Source organism: Mytilus edulis, chromosome 13, assembly GCF_963676685.1.
Source record: "Mytilus edulis chromosome 13, xbMytEdul2.2, whole genome shotgun sequence".
Classification (NCBI taxonomy): Eukaryota; Metazoa; Mollusca; class Bivalvia; order Mytilida; family Mytilidae; genus Mytilus; species Mytilus edulis.
In genome coordinates this window covers 9,140,304-9,165,419 of record NC_092356.1, presented here as the reverse complement: position 1 = coordinate 9,165,419, position 25,116 = coordinate 9,140,304, and the positions used below count along the sequence as shown (strand labels likewise).

At 31.4% G+C, this 25,116-nt stretch overlaps 1 protein-coding gene across 12 annotated transcripts in view; it reads left to right on the top strand.

Moving 5' to 3' along the window:
• Positions 1-1,408: 1,408 nt before the first annotated feature.
• LOC139501894 (protein kinase C iota type-like) overlaps positions 1,409-25,116 on the top strand; it is a 37,860-nt gene continuing 14,152 nt past the window's right edge. Inside the window, exons 1-16 of one of the 12 annotated variants that reach the window (XM_071291181.1) lie at positions 1,409-1,598; positions 5,244-5,312; positions 6,517-6,638; positions 7,073-7,162; positions 7,576-7,626; positions 8,381-8,466; positions 10,342-10,476; positions 11,772-11,883; positions 12,099-12,130; positions 12,662-12,688; positions 14,454-14,618; positions 15,123-15,220; positions 16,864-17,000; positions 18,711-18,796; positions 19,568-19,655; positions 24,368-24,493. In XM_071291181.1, the coding sequence (XP_071147282.1) occupies positions 5,251-5,312; positions 6,517-6,638; positions 7,073-7,162; positions 7,576-7,626; positions 8,381-8,466; positions 10,342-10,476; positions 11,772-11,883; positions 12,099-12,130; positions 12,662-12,688; positions 14,454-14,618; positions 15,123-15,220; positions 16,864-17,000; positions 18,711-18,796; positions 19,568-19,655; positions 24,368-24,493 (1,417 nt within the window). In that variant the 5' untranslated portion in view covers positions 1,409-1,598; positions 5,244-5,250. Of the gene's footprint in view, positions 1,610-1,675; positions 1,917-5,243; positions 5,313-6,516; positions 6,639-6,834; positions 6,877-7,072; positions 7,163-7,575; positions 7,627-8,380; positions 8,467-10,341; positions 10,477-11,771; positions 11,884-12,098; positions 12,131-12,661; positions 12,689-14,453; positions 14,619-15,122; positions 15,221-16,863; positions 17,001-18,710; positions 18,797-19,567; positions 19,656-22,096; positions 22,185-24,367; positions 24,494-25,116 lie in introns of those variants that run through there. The other 11 variants (XM_071291182.1, XM_071291180.1, XM_071291176.1 and 8 more) reach the window with 11 other exon arrangements.

The window sequence follows — 25,116 nt, the reverse complement described above, 5'->3', positions numbered from 1 at the left end:
TATCGGATATGTTCCTTACGTCGTAACTACATTCCCCTGCCCTTTCATGAATGTGACCTACCGAATTAGACTATTTACCGGATTTGTTATCACACAAGCAACACGACGGGTGCCGCATGTGGAGCAGGATCTGCTTACCCTTCCGGAGCACCTGAGATCACCCCTAGTTTTTTGGTGGGGTTCGTGTTGTTTATTCTTTAGTTTTCTATGTTGTGTCGTGTGTGCTGTTTGTTTGTCTTTTTCATTTTTAGCCATGGCGTTGTCAGTTTGTTTTAGATTTATGAGTTTGGCTGTCCCTTTGGTATCTTTCGTCCCTCTTCTATATAATGAATCCATTCATCATGTTTTTTTTTTAAACTCCACCGATCGAACCGACATCTATTAAAAAAAATGTAAATACACAATGTAAAGTAGTCCTGCAATCAGAATTTGACGGCCCTGATGCGGGATAAATAATCCTTTATTGACTAACGGAAGAAAACGTAGAGTATCGGGGCAACACGAACTTGCCCCACTGAAAACTATACCATGCAGTGATTACAGGTGCTTCGGAAGGGTAAGAATATACTGCTCCACATGTGGCATTTGTCGTGTTGCTGATGTCAGTACAGTCGACTCAGCATACAGTCATTGGACAAAAATGAGTTCCCACTAAAATAAATGTCCTATCATTTCAACTAAACTCAAATATTTAAAAAAAAAAAAAAAGATACCAAATAACTACATGAATACAGTAAAAATGAGTAAGATTTAGACATGTTTAAAGTTTAATTTTTATTTGGCCATGATATTATTCATGCTCATTTTAATTTTATGTCGAGGTGAACACAGAGTAAAAAAATCCCTTGAAAGCCACGGTTTGCTATATTTTCTTTTAAAACCAAGTCTTGATTAAAATCATAAGCAGCTGCAATTAATTGTGTTTAACCCATTAAATAATGAAACCAAAAAATACGGTCAAATAAAACAATAAAACTTCAGACATTTGTACATATTTAATATTGTATATATTTTATAAAACTCGCTCATACGGTAACTTTAATACTTGGTAATATATTTTGAAATATATCGATTTTAGTAAAAAATTATAGGACATTTTTAGAGTGCCACTTTTGTCCTATGCCGTTTTCAACAGTCGAAGCACTCTTTTTTTTTTACCTCAGTGATTAAAACGTTCTAATTAAACATGTTAAAACAATATATATTAGGTAAACTAGAAAATAAAAAATGACGGTCAAGTTCAATCGAAATTCATTTTCCTTCTCCGGACCATGTATAATCTGTAGTAGCATCTTACTATACCTATATTAGGGAATCCTAAAACTGAGTCAACCAATAAAAATGTGTTGTCCATTTTTGGTCATAAATGTTTCAATATTTTGCCAGTTCAAATCAATACTTCTAATAGCACCTTTATCTCAACTCAAAAAAATATATCTCAAATAAAACATTTCAATAAGCATGAGATAGAAAGCATATAGGATCATATGGTATTCAAAATTGGGAAATACCTTTAAAAAACGACAAGTCACGTGATTTCCGGTTTCTTTGTAAACATGGACGGACTTTAAAAACTGAAACTCTGTTTTCATTTAGAAGTAAGTTAAAGGTAAATATATACAAACATGTATTTCTTATTATTCTTACTGATGTTATTCATTTAAAAGTGTTGATACCGTGAACAGAATTCGGTCGAGATGAAGTTGGTCGGCCACTTTCTTTCCGGGGACCAAAGGGACACACCTGATGTTCCGGCGCTGGTCGACCGACAAAAAGTCTCATATTTTGATGTCTATCGTTCTTTATAAGTTCCCTAAAGAATGAAATGGTGTTAAAGTTGGTTCTTGTTTCCTTGTTGCAAGTGGGTGGATGTTTTGTGTTAAGAGACCACAAAAATATCCGAGTTGTTTATGGAGGTACAAACACTAAAACAGGTTGGGCACCTGTCAAAATTAGACACCTTATCAAGCATATCAAAGACGTTGGCTTTCTATAGCACATTGGTTGATACCACTCAGCTAAAATGATCCTTGTATGATTTCAAATGGTGAACAAGTATCACAGAATGCTAAAAGAGATAGCTTTGGAAATAGTTTCCAAAATGATAAGTTACAAGTATCCCTCCTTTTTGCTACATTTTGTATTTACCATTATATCTGAGACTACTTTAACACTATAGTAGTCTCAGCTTATATCCAGCAATACTAAAGGGTGCTGAGCCAATTTCATTTATTAACATGATTAAGATAAATGTAGTATGAAACTGAAATATGAATAAAATGACACAATATTTTCAAACATCAATATGATGAATGTATAGTCTTAAGGTTCATGTGGACCCTATGGCTAAAATGGCCGTATTTTCACCTCAAAATTTACTCTGAGTACAGACAAACCTGCGCATCTGTAAAACATTTCAGGCATAGCATGCCCTAGATAAATGAAAACTTACCAGGATTTTGCCGTGCACTTTTTTCATTCCTCCAGAAGGTGCCAAAATAAACTAAGTTGGGAAACAGGTTTGAGAACTTCCCCACAGGTAAAAATTAAAGTGAGCATTTTTAATTGACATGGACATTAGATGGACAATAGATACCTGACAATAATTGGTTATTTAAACTGTGTACCTGAGTGGACCATATCAAGGTAAACTCAACTGTTTGTTAATTTTATCATCTTCTGCAGAGACGAAAAAAAGTGTACAGCAAAATCCAGTTAAGTTATAAATTTTCTCAATCATACAATGCATTTGAATTCTATTTATCTAGGGCATGCTATGCCTTAAAACTTTTTTAGATGCACAAGTTTGCCTGTACTCAGAGAAAATTTTGAGGTGAAAATACGGCCATTTTAGCCATAGGGTCCACATGAACCTTAAATTTTGAAAAATGCAATTACAAATGTTTTTTTTTAAATAGTAAAATAAATATTTAAATTGAGTTCAAAAGAAATTACAAAAAGAAGAATGGTTTTGTAATTCATCATGTCCATAATTTGATGATTGTTCAAGGTTGGTCATCAAACATGGCATGTCACCACATCATTAAAATAATATGATCTTTCAAAATGTAAAAAGAAATAAACTCTATAGAATGTAACATTCAGTTGAATCAACAAGGAATCATATTTTTATTAATAATGTTCTTATGAAAAAAAGCTCACACTACAGTACTTCGTCATCTAAAAATGATTGGGAGAAGTGACTTGTCCTTTATGTAATTGATAGGGAGAAATGTTGAGTTTTGAAGAGAAGTGACTGTTTGCTTGCAGCGCTACAATGATTATTTTTTTACAAATGCACTATAATGTAAAGGGCCACATGTATCTTAATGTAGATCACAAATTGGTTTTCAAGCAGGAGACTGTGAAGAATTAATTCTTAGGCCATGCATAAAAGATTGTCAATTAAATGTGTAATTAATTATCAAAGGTACCAGGATAATAATTTAATAACCAAACACGCATTTCGTCTACATAAGACTCATCACTGACATTCAGATCAAAATAGTAATAAAGCCCAACAAGTAAAAAGTTAAAGAGCATTGAGTACCCAAAATTCTACAAAAAAAGGTTGTGCCAAATACAGAGCTCTAAGGTAATCTATTCCTGGGGTAAGAACATCCTTAGTTTTTCTAAAAATTCAAAGTTTTCTAACAGGAAATTTATAAAAATGACCATATCATTGATATTAATGTCAACACCAAAGTGCTGAGCCTGACTAGTGGGCTGGTGATACCCTCAGGGATGTAACGTCCACCAGCAGTGGCATCGACCCAGTGGTGTAAATAGTTATCAAAGGTACAAAAATGTACCAGTATTATAATTTAATATGCCCGTCTGGTCTGGGTTTTTCCCCTCCAGGTCAACATATGGTCAAATTTGTCTCATTTAAATTTGATGAAACACATAGACAGCTAAGAACCACAACACAAGGAAGGAGCTCGATTTTAGTTTGTTAGTCATATTGTCCAGGAGCTCTTTTACTGGTCATGCTGATATTTTTAAAGAAAATAATGATTGTGATTTCCACTTCTTCAATACATTGTTGACACTTGACAAGGGACATTGAATGTTTGTAAATACTTAACATTCTTGATTAAAACAAAAAGCTTTCTTAAACCCATGTTTGAATTTTTGATTAACCACTTATTGATTAAATTTTATCATTAAATGGATTTATCAAATATTGAATGTTGAAGTAATATAAACATGATTAACACCATTTTCAACAATAATATAAGCTCTAAATTGTAAAATGGTCTGAAAAATGTTATGAAAAGAAACTAATATTGAATATCAATTACAAATGCATTTATTTGTTTAAACGACAGTGTACATGTAGTATGGTACAGGCTCGTAGCCAGGAATTTCCAGGGGGGGGGTATTTGGACTCACAAACTCGACTTTAACAGTCACAATTCGAACAGAACGTTGACTTTAACAGTGCTTATTTGTTTTCAAGGGGGTTTTTCCAACCCCCCTAGCTACGGGTATGTGGTATTCAATCAACATTGTTTTACATGGTCTTATCATTTCAGGGCCTTTTATAGCTGACTATGCGGTATGGGCTTTGCTCATTGTTGAAGGCCGTATGGTGACCTATAGTTGTTAATGTCTGTGTCATTTTGGTCTATTGTGGATAGTTGTCTCATTGGCAATCATACCACATCTTCTTTCTATGTCATCAAAACAACAAAATAGAAAATATTTACAAAAGTTTTATAAGTTTGGAAAGATCCCTCTTATTATCTGGAATAAGATAAAAGTTTTAGTTTAGACTCCTCATGCAATGATAAAAAACTTGTATTCTTATCAATGAGATACATGTACATGAGGTAAGCTCTTCAGTACAGGATGTACATGTAGGATAAAAATGATTGACATGTCATAACAAGGACACTCAGTTAATAAAAGATAATACATACATGACATATATGTACCAATAATATTCGTACATACTGTATTACTGTACACACACTTTGGATTCATTTATTTTCGTGGGTATAAATTCTTGTGGATTGCTGAAAAGTTCTATTTTTGTAGATATTTAATTTAAGAATGTTTAGTGGTTTTGTCAATCTCTGTATATATAAAGTGTATTGCAAATATGTTATTCGTGTAACATTTGAATTTGTGGTTCACCTGTAACCAGGAAACCCACAAAAATTGGTGTTCAACAAAAATAAATGAATTCACAGTAAACATGTATGTGTATAGTATATTATCAATTTTTATTTTTTTAGAAGAATCATGCCAACACAAGAAAGAATGGATGATGATAATGGAATACGTATGAAGGTTGGATATAGTGGGTAAGTAATCCTATTGGATAAGGGATTATTTCTATAAGACATATATACAGCATTCCAACAACTATATAAAAATCTAAGTAAATTTAAAAAATGAGACAACTCTCCTCAAGAGACCAACATGACACAGAAATTGACAGTTATAGGTCACCGTACAGCCTTCAACAATGAGCAAAGCCCATACCACATAGTCAGCTATCATGATAAATGGACCTGAAATGACAATGTAAAATAATTTAAATGAGAAAACTAGCAGCCTTTTTTATGTACAAAAAATGAACGAAAAACAAATATGAAACACAAAAACAAACCACAACCACTGAATTACAGGTTTCTTACTTGGGACAGGCGCATACAAGTACATACAGCAATGTACAGAATATGGCGGGGTTAAACATGTTAGCGGGATTCAAACCCTTCCCCTAACCTGGATAACTTCAGATGGAGACTGCCTTCAAATCTATTACCATGATTACAAAAAGAATGAAGTACTAGTAAATCATTTTATGTTAGCTATCGAATTCCCTATGATCATGATCATGTAAATTCTATTCAGTGATACAATAAATAACTAGGATATTTAATAGTTAGGTACAAACATGTGCAATCATTAGAACATTGTTGATAGTTCATGAACATAGTTATCAAAGGTACCAGGATTATAATTTAGTACGCCAGATTTTCGTTTTGTCTACATTTTTTGTACATAAGACTCATCAGTAATGCTCATATCAAAATATTTATAAAACCAAACAAGTACAAAGTTGAAGAGCATTGAGGATCCAATGAAAATAGAGGCAACTACCATCATTGCATTTGGGAATGACTATTTCATCACAATTTGTAACCCCTCTGAAGTAAATTATATACTTGAAAATCTCTTAAAAAAATTAGTACAGCCCTATAAACACTTTAAAGAGATCAAAATCTGTTACGGTAAATCAATTCACTTTTGCATTCGAGAGTAGAAAAATCCCAATGATGACAAATGTAACAATCTTTCAGTTTCTATTATATATATATATATATATATATGAATACGACAATGGTAGAAAATCACCACATATATTGCTAAGAAATTGACATGACAGAGCTAAAAGTGGAAAAAATATTACTGAAAAAAGTTTGTTTGCAGTTATTCTTGAGTTTGAAATTTTACTGTTTTTATGAATAGCTATTTCTTTTCAATTGGTATTTTTACTTTCAGGAATATATTCATATCAAACCTTCAGCATGATGTTCTATATGAGGATTTCTGTGCTGAGATTAAAGACATATGTAAATTTGACGACCAACAACCTTTCACCATGAAGTGGTTAGACGAAGAAGGTAAGAAAAGATTGATGGTCATTTAGGGTAAATAGAGAGAATTTGGACTGTAAACATGTACACTATATATATACATTTAATAAAAGACAACCTTTCACCATGAAGTGGTTAGATGAAGAAGGTAAGAAAATCTTGATGGTAGTTTAGGGTAAATAGATAGAATTGGGATGGTAAACATGTACACTATATACATTTAATAAAGGACAACCTTTCACCATGAAGTGGTTAGATGAAGAAGGTAAGAAAAACTTGATGGTAGTTTAGGGTAAATAGATAGAATTGTGATGGTAAACATGTTCACTAGTACTGTATATAAGGATAACAAACAACCTTTCACCATTTTAGTATATTGACCATGTATTTTGTAGGAGATCCCTGTACATTATTTTAGAGTGTTAATGATATAAAATTATGTTTGACATTGTATTTTGTAGGAGATCCCTGTACGATATCATCACAGATGGAACTTGACGAGGCAATCAGACTTTATGAACTGAACAAAGATTCAGAGCTTTCTCTTCATGGTAATCATAGGAATAGTGAAAATATTACAATTAAAATACAAATCACTTTTTGAATTAAAAAAAATAATTCTGTAATTAATTTCATTATAAAATTTCCTACAGAGATTGAAAATAGTACACCTGTTTAAGTAGCCATCTGGCTTAAATGAACAATTATACCCTAGTACTGGTTATAAAAGCAAAAGTTATATGCTTTCATAAGCTTCGCATAGTCCTGTATTACATTTTCCTTTACTGAATTTCTAAGTGTGCAATAACAATAACTCACATTTTAAATTTTGATGTTTTTTGTTTGCAGCAAATCCAAATTTTTGTCATCTGTTCAATATCTCGATAAAGAATGTGTGCATACATTTCTAAACTATAGTTACTTATCTTTAAAGATATTTTTATTAATTATTATTTTGTTTCAGTCTTCCCAAATGTACCCCAAAGACCAGGAATGCCATGCGTTGGAGAGGATAGTAAGTTCAATTTTAAAACTTGTCGCTATGTTTTCATATAGGTATTAGAAATCAACCTTTTGCAAGTGAATGTATACATGTACATGCAGAAGACTTAGGTCGATTTTAGAACATTTGAATACAAAATAAAAGATGAGTTTAGTTCTGTTATGTAGGGTTTTTATCACAACTCAATTTACAGACATTTACACACTTACTGTAGTGCTTTTTTCAACAGGAAAAAGGTTAACAGATGTATTGCTATACATTTACATCAAGTCGATTTATATCCGCCTATCCCAATCATTTATTATAATTGTTTTCAATAGTAGTAAACTTTTTATTTGTTTGATGATTTTTGAACTCTAATGACTAGTTATGTAGTTATTAATATTGGAAGGTCAAAGGACCATATTTCATTATTTTTATAAAGGTTACAAAAAGAAATTGATTTTAATTTCTTTTTTGTCACATTATGGAGCTGAACTGTACTCGTAACAAACTTATGTAGATAATGTGTGAATTTTTTATAAGATGATTTTAAAGAAGTTGCTGTGACTTGTAACAATTTGTCAGTTTGCTCATCAAATATGTGACTTTTTCTAACTAAAATTTATATTATTCTTCAAATGAAGATTAAAGGAAACAAATAAACTGCCAAATACTGAATTGTGTTGCACTTAAATAAATTGTCATTATCAATATTTGTATACCTTCAGCAACTAAAAATGTTTAAAATAGATTGAATCCATGTTATTGTTTATCTGTTATTTAGAGAACATGTACAGAAAAGGAGCCAGAAGATGGAGAAAGCTTTACAGAATGAATGGTCACTTATTTCAGGCTAAAAGATTTTCTAAGGTATTTAACATAGTTTCTTCCCCTTGAATTTGTAAGTCACTTATTTGCTAAAAGATTTTCTAAGGTATTTAACTTAGTTACTTCCCCTTGAATTAGGTAAGTCACTTATTTCAGGCTAATAGATTTTCTAAGGTATTTAACTTAGTTACTTCCCCTTGAATTTGTAAGTCACTTATTTCAGGCTAAAAGATTTTCTAAGGTATTTAACATAGTTTCTTCCCCTTGAATTTGTAAGTCACTTATTTGCTAAAAGATTTTCTAAGGTATTTAACTTAGTTACTTCCCCTTGAATTAGGTAAGTCACTTATTTCAGGCTAATAGATTTTCTAAGGTATTTAACTTAGTTACTTCCCCTTGAATTTGTAAGTCACTTATTTCAGGCTAAAAGATTTTCTAAGGTATTTAACATAGTTTCTTCCCCTTGAATTTGTAAGTCACTTATTTGCTAAAAGATTTTCTAAGGTATTTAACTTAGTTACTTCTCCTTGAATTAGGTAAGTCACTTATTTCAGGCTAATAGATTTTCTAAGGTATTTAACTTAGTTACTTCCCCTTGAATTTGTAAGTCACTTATTTCAGGCTAAAAGATTTTCTAAGGTATTTAACATAGTTACTTCCCCTTGAATTTGTAAGTCACATATTTCAGGCTAATAGAATTTCTAAGGTATTTAACTTAGTTACTTCCCCTTAAATTTGTAAGTCACTTATTTCAGACTTAAAATTTTTCTAAGGTATTTAACATAGTTACTTCCCCATAAATTTGTAAGTCACTTATTTCAAGCTAAGATTTCTAACGTATTTAACATAGTTACTTCCCCTTAAATTTGTAAGTTGCTTATTTCAGGCTAAAAGATTTCTACGGTATTAAACATAGTTACTTCCCATTAAATTTGTAAGTCACTTATTACCTCAGACTAAAAGATTTCTAAGGTACTTAACATAGTTACCTCCCCTTAAATATGTAAGTTACTTATTTTAGACTAAGATTTCTAAGGTATTTAACTTAGTTACTCCCTGTTAAATTTGTAAGTCACTTATTTCAGGCTAAAAGATTTTCTAAGGTACTTAACATAGTTACCTCCCCTTAAATATGTAAGTTACTTATTTTAGACTAAGATTTCTAAGGTATTTAACATAGTTACTCCCCGTTAAATTTGTAAGTCACTTATTACAGGTATTTTAAATAGTAACTTCCCCTTAAATTTGTAATATTCTCTACTTATTCTAAACATATTTTGTCACTTATTTAGACTAAAAGATTTTCACAGGTTGTTATAAACATTACTTTCCTATAGATTTATAGTATTCTCTACTTATTTTAAACTTATTTAGTTGGTTATATCAGGTTAAAATGTTCTCAAAGGTCACTAACTGATAATTACGCAAGAAAAGACCAAAATGAGCTTTAAGATCCTTTCCATCAATACATCCTGTCAAAAGGGAGACAATAACACATTTGAGGGCTGATGAATGTGTAGTTTACCATAGAAAACCTTTCACAGTATGTACAAAATTATCTCTTTAAAGTCACTTGTTCCACACTAACGAATTTCTGTTGTATAATGTCTGAGTTATTTACAATCATGTAAATCATACACAAAAAGGAAACTAGGCGTAGATGTATAAATAGAATAAAAGTTTCTCAAGCTCAATTTCAGTCTGCAGATTTTATTGAGGTGGGGTAAACATATTTATAGAAAGAATACGTGGTAAACAGTCATAAGCTAATATGATTAATTAAAAAAAATGTTGTTACAATTTAACACATAGTTTTTGTTAAAAAGTACAAAGCTAAGTGTTTTAAATTTATATGAGTTTTTGTATCTTATCAGATATTACAATCATTAATGTTGTTTTATTTTTTTTCAATTTTAGAAAGCCTTTTGCTCATTTTGTGCTGATAGAATATGGGGTCTTGGTCGCCAAGGATACAAGTGTATACAATGTAAACTAACAGTACACAAAAGATGCCATAAATTATTAAAAGTTGTCTGTGGTGCTCCACAAGTGGTAGGTACCATTGATGTTGTTAGATTAAATTGTTTGTTATAGGGGGTATCATTGGGGGGTTCTGATCACGATCCTGCTTACTGTTTTGTCAGATTCCTGTATCCCGCTGAAACTATGTACATAAGCAATTCTCAATTTTGTCCAGCCTTGACTATAGTCGAAAAAGCGAGACTAAGTGGTTCTACATTCCTTCAGCGGCGTCCACAAATATTCACTCTGTGGTTAAAGTTTTTGAAATTTTAACAACTTTCTTAAACCATACTGGAGTTCTACCAAACTTGGACAGAAGCTTGTTTATGATCATAAGATAGTATCCAGAGTAAATTTTGTAAAAAAAGAAATCCATTTTTTCCATATTTTACTTATGAATGGACTTTTTTTCTGCGGGAAAACATTACATTCACTATGTGGTTAAATTTTTAAAAATGTTGATAACTTTCTTATACTATTTTTAATTTGTACCAAACTTGGACAGAAGCTTGTTTATGATCAAAAGCTAGTATCTAGAAGGAAATTTTGTTAATTATTTTGTACCTGTGTATCTGTATTTTACTTATAAATGGACTTAGTTTTTCTTCCAGTTAACATTACATCCAGTCTGCAGTTAAAGTTTTTAAAATATTTATTAGATTCATAAACTATCCTTGTTTTTACCAAACTTGGACAGAAGCTTCTTACAATAAAAGATAGTATCAAGCGGAATATTTTTATTGATTTTTTCCCTCATTTTTTTGGAGCCTGCAATTTACAGCAAAAGTAGGCGAGACACTGGGTTCCACGGAACCCTTACGATTTTTTTTGTAATTTCCCATATTCCACTAGACTTCATGTCCCATTTTCATGGCACTATAATTTGACTTTCACATGTCATGCTCACAAAAAATTGGCCTCCCACTTCACTCTTAGACCCCAATGAGACCAACGTTATAGGCAACTAATGAGTATATTTGTGGTAGACTTCATTAATTATGCTTTGGAACTTAATTCTATATGTGAAAGTAATAAAAATCTCATTCATTTAGAAATTTAAGGAATCTTTATTAATTGTATCATGAAGGAAAAGTTTATTTTTGTTAAGACATGGCTAATGCAGCTACATGGCAACACTCGCACCAGCCAAGTGGAGAGGGATTTATATAAGTTGCAATAACTTGTCTCCCCAATCCACAATTGATAAATGTTACTTACTTAAACTTAAACTACTTAAAGATGAACATATACACAATACAGATTGATATTTCTAAAGACATGTTAAATGATATAAATAGAATGAAATATTATGTGTTGCTTTTTAGAATCAAAATGATGGTCCAAGACCTGATGTAAAGTACCAACGTCCACCACCCAAGTTACAAGATGGCCAGGACTATATAGGCCTCAAAGACTCAACTAATGGTGAATCCTCAGGTATAAAACAATCGTCTATGTTTGTTTAATCATACACTGTGAATTCAGAATACTTATTGGAGTTAACCGAGAACATGGGTATTTCATTGTATGCACAACTTTTTCAAAGCACTAAACCGATTATCACAAAAATACAATTTCTCTTCAATCCACTATAATTTGAAAACAATAAAAATGAATACATCTTCAGTATAACGGGTTTTGTTTATTTTCAGATCATGTAGCTTCTATGGAAGTCGTCACTGGGGTATGTGTATTGTTTAATCACTGTAAAAATTACACGTGTTACAGTTTGGACTGTAAAATTCCTTATTGATATTGCACATTCTTCAGAATCTTATTTGAACTCTCAAATTTTTCTAATTATAACATGTATTAGTCAAAACTTAAATGCTAATTTTTAGACATGATATTTCAACCATGAATTAATTTATTTCGAAAAAGAGCAGGCTAATGCCACTACAAGGCAGCACTCGCACCCGCAAAGTGGAAAGGGATTATTATAAGTTGCTAAATTGTTTCCCAATCCACTATAAATAAATATGTTTAAATAAAAAAAAATAAAAAATAATAATTTAATTAAAATTTATCTCTATAGCAACTAATTTTAGCTTTATTCTACCAACTTATTTGCCAATCATATGTAGATACCCCAAGTGATTGCATCATTGAAATTTATATGCATATAAATACATAAAAAGACTTACGAAAACATTCAAACACAAAATATTTTTGAATGTTATGTATTTTTGTTGAAAGTGTTTATATTGTTATTCAGACAGAGGAGAGTGAAGTTAGGAGTGAGGTATAATTTTATTTGTATGATTGTTTTATGTTTTGTATTGCATGTTAAAAGATATGGCTTCCATGTTCATTGTCAGCAAGTTAAGTAAAAAAATATGTGTATGTCGCACCTACGATAATAGAAGGCAATATGTTCTGGTCTGTGCATCTGTCCATTATTCTGTTCGTTTATCTTTCCTGTAATAGGTCTAAGTTCACATATGAAATAAGGAGATGTTGTATGCCGATAAGACAACAATTCACTTGAGAACAAATGATATATATGTTAGCAGTAAGAGGTCACTGTACAGTCTTCAACAATGATCAAAATATATTCCACATAGCTATAAAAGAGGGACGAAAGATACCAGAGGGATAGTCAAACTCATAGATTGAAAATAAACTGACAACACCATGACTAAAAATAAAAAGACAAACAGACAAACAACAGCACAGAAGACACAACATTATAATTAATATGAAAATGCCCTGCCATGACAAATGTGAAGCTTCTTAAATGAGAAACCTCTGTTAAGTCAATTTACTTGGACCTGAACCTTTTTTTCAAAGTTTGCTCAAGCCCTAATGAGTTATAAGGTTAAACATTAAGGATTCACATTCTCTGATTAACAGATACATGTTAGTATTGTTCTGTTAAGTTGAAGCTTTCAAACGATTAATGCCTGCTTGAATATTAAAACATATTTAATGGACATTATATATAAATAATTACCCTGCTAAGAATTTAGGTGGCATGTTCAAGAGTTAAGTCCCTTTATAACATTATATGTAATCAAGGGCATCATCTGTGTCCCATGGCCTGATGGGCACATTCCCCATTTATTTTCATACCTGTGTTATATTGTCCAACATGGAAGCCATTTAATATGAAGGTTTGCAAGAGTACAGCACCATATTATTTGCCAGGCTGCAAAATTGTATTCAGTTTTGTTTTGTCTGCTGTTTAAATATTAACTTACTTTAACTTTAATAAATTTTTATTTAATGATCATGAGTAATAGATTTAGATATTTTTTCTTTAATTCAAGATTTTTTCTTTGTATTTATTTATATTACATGTCTATGTATTTTGTATTTGATCATTTGGTCGCACTAATGCATAATACTAGGTTACTTACAATTTTATGGAGATATTCAATAGTTTGGTGAAATAATGTATTCATATCATTTAACCTTCCTGATTTTAATGTGTTTCAGACATATTTATTCAACCTAACAGATTTTTTATTATTATGAAAATAAAACCAAGAAATTGCACACAAAAATTCCAATAAAAGCGATATTGTCTGCATGAAGAGGGATTAGTGTATATACAAAAATGCAATAATTTTGCCATGTTATTTATAAATGTTTTGTGGCTCTGAAAAGATTTGTCTCCCTTTAATTGACATTGTATACGTACATCTTCAAGAACTGATGAAGAAATGTCAGAAAGGTCTTTTAAATTCATTTTTTTTGCACAGCCTGTAGTAGTTATTACATTCATGTCAGCATGAAAAAAGAGAGAAGAGAAACTAATTCTAACAATTTTGTCTACAAGTCTGGTCAAGTTTTAACTTTAATCAGGAAACTTACAATACATGGTGAAGTAATAATGTGGTATAATGAAAACAAATGTAATTTCTTAAACTTCTTACAGTTCTGCACTACAAGTATATTAATATTTTTTTATATGACAAATTTTTAGAGAACACAACATTTCATTTCTCCAATTGATATCAATTACTGCTTGTAACTAGTTTTTAAAACGATTACTAAAATTTCAGTCAACCAATGGAAATGAAGCTGGTAGAATATCGTTAGAACAGTTTAATCTCCTACGTGTGATTGGTCGGGGAAGTTATGCTAAAGTGCTAATGGTGGAACAAAGAACAACACAACGTGTCTACGCAATGAAAGTGATAAAGAAAGAATTAGTTAATGATGATGAGGTCAGATTTAAAGCTCCCTGTCATCTATTGAATATTTAATTTTGAAAAACCATTCTTTTCTGAAACAAAATAAGATACATTGTGTGTATATAGTTCCATGACGAATGATTATTACCCAATGTTTTATATAAGTATTGAATACTTCTTTTTGTAATTTCATAGGGTTGTAAAAGTGTTGTAATTCATTTTGTAAAAAGTGTGGAAATGCTTCATCCAAAAAAATGTGCGCACGGTCAAGGCTTTTACAACCCTATAAAATTACTAAAAGAAGTGTTCAATACTTATAATTACATTTTTTTGGGGAAATTGCTATGATCATGAACAATCAACTTTTATCGTTTATTTCCTTTTACTAGCCTGTGAACTTTTTTCTGATAGCATGTGTCATCATGAATATTAAACTTCATTGGATATGAAGGTGAATTTTAGTATGAAGGCTAAGCATTGTTATCCAATCAAAACAATGGATTCTTCTGAAACATACATGCAATGTTATTATTTCAGGATATTGATTGGGTCCAAACAGAAAAACATGTGTTTGAAACAGCAACAAATTATCCATTTCTTGTTGGTTTACATTCCTGTTTCCAAACAGACAGCCGGTGAGTAAGCAGTTACATATAGTCCGTGAGTAAGCGATAACGTAGAAGTTTAGATGTCCCCCAAAATCAAATGTGTTTGAAACGTTAGCACCAACATTTGCTCAATCATGAACAAATATAAAAAGGAAAAAGTGTATGAACATGATGAAGGAGATAGAAACTCAACAACATAAAAACTGTCAAAGTTGATCTTTTTCCAGTCAAATTGTATAGAAAACACTAGTTCTACATTTGTATTTCACTTAACTTTTGGAAATATTACCCAGAATGCATTAGATTCTGAAAAATTAGTTGTTTACACCATATGTTGATTTTATTGAATAATTACCATGCAGCCACAAAGATTTTTGCAAAGTCAAATTTATTTTTTGTGTTTTGAATTCAAGCCAATTCTGAATTTATTTATCAAATGATTGCTTGTCCCAGTGTTATCACACTCATGGAGCAATTAATTATTTTAGAATAAAACTATATTAAACAATAGGTCTTAAGGAGGCTCGAGGGTATAAAAATTTCAGGAAAAAATCAAACATTTGTTTTTCATTACAAATTTTATTTATTTCCTTTTGTAGTTGTTACTTTATCATATGGTACAAAAATCATTCAAAACAATCAATTCGTGTTGGCCCCAGATGACTTTCAAAATGTATACATCATTGAAAAAGTTCCAAATTATCTCCCTTTGGTAGAAAAATGCCATTTTTTGGCTCTAAAATTGAAATATCTTTTTCAAATCATCGGTGACCTATTTTTTTTAAAATAATTTCCATATAAGCTGTACTTAAACTAAATTATTGTAAAATTTTAGCGATTTCTGTAATAAATTTCTTTATTTTATTTCGATCTTACCTTTATTTCTCCTATTACTTCAACAGAAAAAAAACACCTTTACCAAAATGTATGCTTCTTTTGAAGGCAGATTATGAGCGCAAATGAACGGTGACTCCATTTTTTTAATTTTATTTTTCTATTAACTATAAGATAAAGTTCATTTATAGAAAAATATAGAGAAATCCTATATAAATGATTTAGACCCGCGAACCCCCTTAAGGCCATTGTATTTGTTTGCAGACTACTTGATTATGAGACAGCATACAAGTAATGAGATGCATTTTGAATGTGGAAGGACATAGACCTGATATAAACTGTGAAGGGAAAAGTCCATGATTCTTGACAAGGACTATAGAGATCAGAGACTAAAGAAAATTTGACAATGTTAATTAGGAGATAACTGTATTTTATTTTAAGCTCAAACAGCATCAGTTGGTAATTTGATGGTTGCAAATTAAGTTTACTGGCGACACATTTGCAGAGCCAGTAAACAAATATTTGTGACCTTCAAATCACCTATTGATGCCCTCAGAGCTTAAATACAATATTGTTATCTCCATTCTAATGAAATTGACAGAAAACAACCTCAAATCATACATTTAGAATCTGCCATATGTGGTCTGTCCATGTGGATTGTCAATTGATGCCATGAAAATTTATGACGTTTTCCAATCAAATTGAACATTACAAGTGTTGCATTAGAATGGGAAAATATTTATTGTTACTGTAAGATATTGTTAATTAGGCAATTTCAATGTTTTATATGTTTTTGAAATTTTGATTAATTCATTTATTATTATTTTGTCTTGCAGGTTATTTTTTGTGATAGAGTTTGTTAGTGGTGGAGACTTGATGTTCCATATGCAAAGACAACGAAAACTACATGAGGAGCATGCAAGATTTTATGCTGCTGAAATATGTCTTGCCTTAAATTTCCTTCATGAAAGGGGTAAGGATAGTCAGTGAAAAGCTAATTAGTAGATTTTTATTATGGTGTTATATGTGCTTCAACTTTGGATTCTTTAAGGAGGTACACCTAGGTTAAGGGAAATAACTCTTAAAATCATCAGTACGTTTGTGTCAACCATTTCCAAAAACATATTCTAAGCTTCTAGGTTACATAGATTATTTTCAATCTGTTTCAGGTAAATGCTTAAAATACATAAATGAACTTGACTTTTACAAACGCTTAACTGATTTCAAGAGTTATCTCCCTGAACCAAGGTCTACCCCCTTAATTGCCCCATTGGAATTAGATTTCAAACACATGAAACGAATGGACAACAACTGTCATATTCCTGACTTGGTACAGAAAATGGTGGATTAAACCTGGTTTTATAGCTAGCTTAATCTCTCACTTGTATGACAGTCGAATGAAAATTCAATTATATTGACAACAATGTGTGAACAAAACAAACAGATACAATAGGTATAAAACCTAATAAAAAGATGGTAAAAAGTACCAGAGGGACAGTTAAACTCATAGATCAAATAATAATCTCTCCTTTTTTTCAAGATCTTTACACTGCAAACACAGTCTATAGTAAATTAGTAATAGATATTCAATAGACTATTTTTATATTACTGACTATATAATTTGTTGACTGGTTACCTTGGACATCATGGTACTCTGTCAAGTTAGAGCAACCAAAATAAGTAAAATCAAACATGTAATGGGTGTAATTTGAGGGAAAGTTTACTGCTTTCCAATGATTTGTAATGAAAAAGAATGTTAAGCAGGTTATTTCCCCCCATTCCCGATTGAAAGCTCAGTTTTACTTCTTTAGCTTGCACTTACCTGACTTGGTACAATGATGTCAAAGGTAACCAGTCGACAAATCATATAATCCGGAGTCAAAAGTCAGTCATATAAAAATAGTCTATTGTTTTACTGATATTTGATTATTTGTATTTTACTACCAACTGCATGGAAAATGTAAAATAACAAAAATACTGAACTTCAAGGAAAATTCAAAACGAAAAGTCTGTTATCAAATTGCAAAATCAAAAGCTCAAACACATGAAACGAATGGACAACAACTGTCATATTCCTGACTTGGTACAGAAAATGAAGGATTAAACCTGGTTTTATAGCTAGCTAAATCTCTTATTTGTATGACAGTCGAATGAAAATTCAATTATATTGACAATAATGTGTGAACAAAACAAACAGACACAACAGGTATAAAACCTTAAAAAAAAAGAGGGTAAAAATATCAGAGGGACAGTCAAACTCATAGATCAAAAATAAGCTGACAACGCCATGGCTAAAAAATAAAAAGACAAACAGACAAAAATAGTACACAAGACACAGCATAAAAATGTCAAAATTAGGAGTACTAGACAACATGTGTAAAATTAGAAAAAAAAGTCAAATAAGAAATATTTGTCACATTGATGATATATTTCAAACTGTGTGAGTGTCTGTGTTTTTTTTAATTTATTTCTTGTTATGTTTTTTTTTTTATTATTTATTATTATAATCCAGCCATAAATTAGGTGGCAGTACTCAGTACTTTTACCCTCCTATGTAACTGATAAGTACCGCCTGTACTCAGGATTTTTTTTTTTAAATGTTCATTGAATATATTGAAAAGAACAACCTTCAAATACAAATGTACCAGTCAATATGAATGATAATAAAATGTGTTTTCTCCAGGTATAGTGTACAGAGACTTGAAGCTAGACAATGTGCTACTGGACCATGATGGTCATGTAAAGTTAACAGATTATGGAATGTGTAAGGTAAGGTCAGAGGTCAACTGATGTCGTCTTTCCATATACCAACAAAGTTTTGAATTAAAAAAAATAGTAATAATTGTCAGATAACAAATGTTGGTGAATTATGTCCTGAGTAATACAGCCAATTGCATTGAGTATGAAGGTATAGGTAATATCTTTGGTAAGCTTGCTTGCTAGCTGAACAGTGAAGTCATTATTTGATCAGGTATACTACCCTTCTTTCGAAGAAGTATAGTCATACAGACAGATAGATTGGTTATCTGTCAGACTAGTCTACTCTTAAAGGAGGGTTGTTTACCTAACCTTATAATGATGTTAGGACTGATATTAGCTTTGCCTACACACTCCATGAAATTGGCTGTAAACAATTGGATGTATGATGTGTGAAATATCTTTTGAAAATTCATTACTTAAACTGATAAATGAATAAAGGCTTGGGTGATGTCCACTAAATTGGCTGTCACTTAAAATGCTCAAAATGATCCCCTTACAGGAAAAAAATATGATATCATTGGTATTCAAGGTCTTTAAAAAAACTTGTCATTATAAAAATAAACCACATTAATGTAAATGGGGCACTGACAGATTATAATTGTTCAGTGTTACGAAACTGTTTCGATTTGCCCAACAATTTTCTGTTATTTGTCTAATTTTATTTCACACTTTGATGATCTCTAAAGTCTACAGTCATCGAAAAAACAAAATGATGGTTTTATAAGATAATGTTGAAATGATTGTTGATGGTTAATAGTAAAATGGTTGTGTATTATCCAGGAAGGTCTACGGCCCGGAGACACGACCTGTACTTTCTGTGGTACCCCAAATTATATCGCTCCAGAAATCCTAAGGGGCGAAGAGTATGGTAGGTCTGCTATAGTGGGTGTGGTCTTAACCTGTCAATCAAGTATAGCTTCCTGTAAATAGTATTTCTGAGTGTCTGTTACCTCAACCTACCCTTTCAGAATCTAATGCATTCTGGGTAATATTTCCAAACGCGGACACCAAAACATTGCGATTGGTTTAAAACTTGATAAACAATAGAAATTTAACAAATGACGTAAAGTTATTTTCATTTTGGTGTAAGAACAATGAAATTTCCCAAAGTTCTTTAAATTCAAAAAAAGTGGAATTATATGTCCATTTACAATTGTACCTGTTATTTTGATATTGGAATGAGAAAAAGGTGAAAATCATAGACTAAAAGTTTTTTAAAAAGAGCAAAAGGAAAGAATACATTTTTTAAGGTTTTCTTCAACAGAGGAACATCTTCATTTTGTCTTTTTAATTTGCATACTGCTGTTAACAAGGGAGGCTATGCTTGATTGAATTAAATTTTCCCACTGGGTATCTATGGTAACATTTCTTTGATTTTTTTTTTTTTTTTAATATAGTTTAATTTATTTTACAGTAGCACTTTCTAATATACTTAGAACAACCATGATAAAATATCACAGGTAGACAGCATTCAAATTCTAAAGGTGGACCATGCATGACTCTCATTGATAGTCACGGTTGGGTTTTAAACCTCTGTCATAGTATTACTCAATTTATTTCACTTGACTGGGCGGAGTTTAATCGGTTCGCTCATAATAAACCAGTCCATCTATAGATAGGTGTTTTAGGATGAACTCATCAATGAAGTTTCCAGTTATTCTTTTATAAATTCCATTGATGACACTGATAGGTGATTAGAAATCAGTGATAATAATCACGGCAATCATCCAAATTAAAGCATAAGGTCTGCCCGATCAGTTGAAATAACATTGGTAATAGCAGAGTGTAAAAGTACTATTAAGATGTACTATATAGGAAAATAAAAAAAAATCTTCATTTTGAAGTTTTGAAAAAGCTGCAGACAAGTAATATATCTTTGAACTAAATTTCAATAGGCTATTTTCTTTAACGGACTTTAAATTTTTCAACAGGTTACCTTTGCTGTGGTAGGTTAAACTGATACTCTGTCAATTAAGAGCAACTAAGAGTTAAAATTAAGCTTATGATCCATGCAATTTGAAACTGTCATGTTTTCTATTTATGACAATTCATCTGAAAACTGTTAAATTTTCTCCCCCAATTGCATAATGATTTTACCTATTTTAGTTGCTCTTACTTGACCAAGTACCAGATTTACACTGTGGTATGTAAACTGTTGAAATTTTTCAAAGCAGTACTACAGAGTAGCTAAATTCAAGTAATGCAGTCAAATTTGGTGAAATGGTGAACCCAACATGTTTGGGAGATAGTCATGCCTCACAAAACAATTTGTTCTTTATCAGACAGTTTCGGATACGTTTTATGCTTGTGATATTTTAACATTTTCTTCACTCTTAATTCAGGATCATTGTTTAATATCATTAAATTGAGAAGGTACTTTGACCCTTGAACTTAGAGTCTAGCTCCTGTCAATTAGAATTCAGTAAAAAGTGAAACATAGTTTATAACTTGTGCATTTAAAAAAAATTTTTTTTTAAATATTTTAAAAGTCTTAAATTTTTACTGACTTGAAGAATTTTTTAATTTAATATACATACACATTTAGGGATAAGTTATACACATGGTTCAATTTACTGCTAGATTCTGATTTTTTTTTTTTTTTTAGTTCAAGCAAATTCATATTTCAAATATCAACGTTTTAGGAAGGATGGGATAAGCTTTTGAAATGATGACTGTGAAGAGGTCAAGGTGAAATTTGTAGATATGATTTAAAGTTTTGAATTGAAATATGATTTGTTTGTTTTCTCAATAGCTTTGTACTGACCTTACCTAAGAATAATTATTTACCAATATTTCAGACAAAGGTTTTGAAAGAAATATTAAGGAATCAGGGTGACACTCATCATTTTACCCTCTCATTTATAATTTGTTATTGTCAAGGATCACTAGATCCTATATCTATCTAGGCAGAGTCTCATTAATTATAGCAATTACAGCTATTTTCCTAATGCATGTAGTTTAAAGGTTTGGTTGGCTTGCTTGCTTTGTTTGTATACATGTTTGCACAAGCATCCAATAACATTATAAAATCTGAAGCACCATCTATCTATTAATCACAATTGTAAAACTTAATTAAAATGCTTGAGCATATATTTATATACACAAAGCAAGCAATCCAACCAAACCTTTAAACAACATACATTAGGGAAATAGCTGTAATCAAACTTCAACTATAGTGCCTTTTCCTAGCCCTTTACAATTATTTTGCTGATCATGACCAGCCCTGAAACATTGGTAAATAATTTATAACCTTCTTGTAGTGTTCTTAACTTGTCAGCTTTGTTTAACAATATAATTTTGCTTTAAAAGGAAGGTCTAGTTCCTGGTGATAGAACTAACACTTTCTGTGGAACACCGAATTACATCGCACCGGAGGTGTTACGGGGAGAAGAATATGGTATAAACATTTCTCTTTATTCTCACTGTTGTGTATGAGCAAGCATTTGCAACAAAAACTTTTCATCTATTAACAAAATTTCTTGGATCTATTTGAACACTTACACTGTCATATGAAATCCGACATCTTTTACTTTGAAGACACTTGTCCCAAAGCTGTTCCAATTCTGATTTAAAAAAAAATTAAGTAGCTTCTTTTGAAGAGGCAATTTGATTTGGTAAATATATGAATTATTATTGTTGTATCACACTTTACAGCGATTGCATCTCACAATTTTCAAAATTTGTCTGCTTTGCATGTTTTCTGTAAGAGCTTCCCTTTATGTTGCTATATATTCAACTTGCTGTTTCAGAATCTAATGCATTCTGGGTAAGATTTTCAAAAGCGTACACCAAAACGTTGTGATTGGTACAAAATGTTCTAAACAATGGAAATCCAACCAATGACCTAACGTTATTTTTATTTTGGTGTATGAACAATGAGATTACCCATAGTCCTTTAGAATCTGAAAAGGCCAATTATGTAGGTTTCATTGGAAAATTTTGTATTGTTATAAATGCATTTATTGTGTACAAAGAAGAAGATCCATTAAAATGCTGATGTGGCCAAAGAAAACTCTACATAGCCAAAAGGGACATAACTTTTCAAGACTTGTAGTTTTTGAAATGTGTCTGTAAGATTTTGAAGGCAATATTACAAATAATTACAAGTCCCTTGTTTTTAAAAATGACAGCCCATTCTCATAGCACTTTTTAATTTCTACAACAGGACTTATTTATTTATAATTTCCTTAAAACTTCCTTTCATTTGGCTTTTGCCACATTTTTAATAATATTCCTAACATGTTTTTTTTGTCACCTATAGACAGGGTTTCCCCTAGGTAAATTATTTTTTTCGCCACCTCTTTCGCCAAAACAATATATTTTTCGCCACTTTATTATTTTTTTCGCCAAGTAATGTAACTATATTTTTCGTTTAAAATTTACCTTTTTTCTTACCCCCCCCCCCTTTTCCCTTAAATAAGGTGATTTCTATGATTATTCTGTCAAACTTATTTTAGAGTTTACATTTAATGAATAAACACTAAACATTTACTTTCTTTTCTTGACCATCGTAAATGAAAAAGTTGAGACTTAAACTATGCTTGAAACACACGTGTCACTCAAACGACTTTAAAGTAGTCTCCCTAATCAATTACCTATATTAAAGTCAAAGGATAATTAAAGTTTTAAATCGGAGATTTTTCTTGCTTTTGAAAATTTTTCGTCACAACAACAGCTTTCTTTTCTAAACTATCTTTAAAAGGAGAGGAGACGTCAAAAGTTTGCTTCAAACACGTGCGTCGCAAAGTCGTAAATAAATTCTGTATGTGACATTTAGCGGAAGCCATTTAACCATATCATTTTGTCAAACAATTCAATCAACACCTTTATTAATTAGTCCTTTGTTGTTGATAGCTATAAAATGCAATCAGCTGATTATTGATTTTTTGTCCAAATCTTAATGAGGTCAAGGTGAATTCCGAGTATTGTTTGATCGGGTAAAGTCCGAGAAACTCGAAAAAAGTAAATAAACAAGATGGAGGAAAATAAATCGTTCTATATATTTGTTTCGCCAAATTCTTTCGCAAATGACGAATTTTTATCGCCACAATTATTATTTTTTCGCCGACCGCCAGCGGAAACCCTGCCTATAGAAGAAGATTGCACATTGTCCGTCTGTCTTGTCTGTCTGTCTGTTTGTTCGTCAAATAAGTTTTCCACTCTTTTTTCTTCATGCTTGATGATATTTACTCACAGAATGCTTGTTTAACCAGGCATTTCACAGCATTTTTAGATGAGGCAGGTACCCGGTATATTCAATTTCATTTTGAAGGTGGTTTTTTTTAATTGTTTTTATGGCTATGGCATTCAATATGAGTGAAGCAATTTGTTTCAGTATATTTTAAAAATTATTTCAAATATGTATGAGCTGCAGGCTGCCCTAGTTGGACAGGTTGAATATACATTCACTAAATCTGTCTGATCTCTTTTGAACATTGCCAGCTGATAAAACAGCCAGTCTTGTATTTCTGCATCTACTACATTGCTTTTGTTTGGTATTGGTTGATTGAAAATTTAATGATTTTATTTGATTGACTTACAAATATTGCTCTAATTAATAATTTAATACACTATTCACAGATTTTAGTGTAGACTGGTGGGCATTAGGAGTACTTATGTTTGAAATGTTGGCTGGCAGATCCCCCTTTGATGTGGTGGGTGGAGCAGAGAACCCTGACCAAAACACAGAAGATTACCTCTTCCAAGGTAAAGTATTGTAATGCAGAGGGTATGTGGGCATTTAAAATGTAATGCAAGAAGGTATGTTGGCATTCAAAATGTAATGCAGAGGGTATGTGGGCATTCAAAATGTAATACAAGAAGGTATGTGGGCATTCAAAATGTAATGCAAGAAGGTATGTGGGCATTCAAAATGTAATGCAAGAAGGTATGTGGGCATTCAAAATGTAATGCAAGAAGGTATGTGGGCATTCAAAATGTAATGCAAGAAGGTATGTGGGCATACAAAATGTAATGCAAGAATGTATGTGGGCATTCAAAATGTAATGCAAGAAGGTATGTGGGCATTCAAAGCTGTCAACTAGTAGAATAGATATAATATTTATATTCTTGTCAACCAGGAGAATAGATAGGTATATTTATAGATGATCATTGATCATCTCAACAAGATTGATTTTCTCTCTTGACCCCGGGGTCCATTTACCCTGGGGTTCAAAATACCATATGACACCGGTACGGCGAAAGCAAGAAAAGCAATAGATGACCAATGATCATGATGATAAAATTGAGAATGGAAATTGGTAATGTGTCAAAGAGACAACAACCCGACCATAGAACAGACAACAGCAGAAGGTCACCAACAGGTCTTC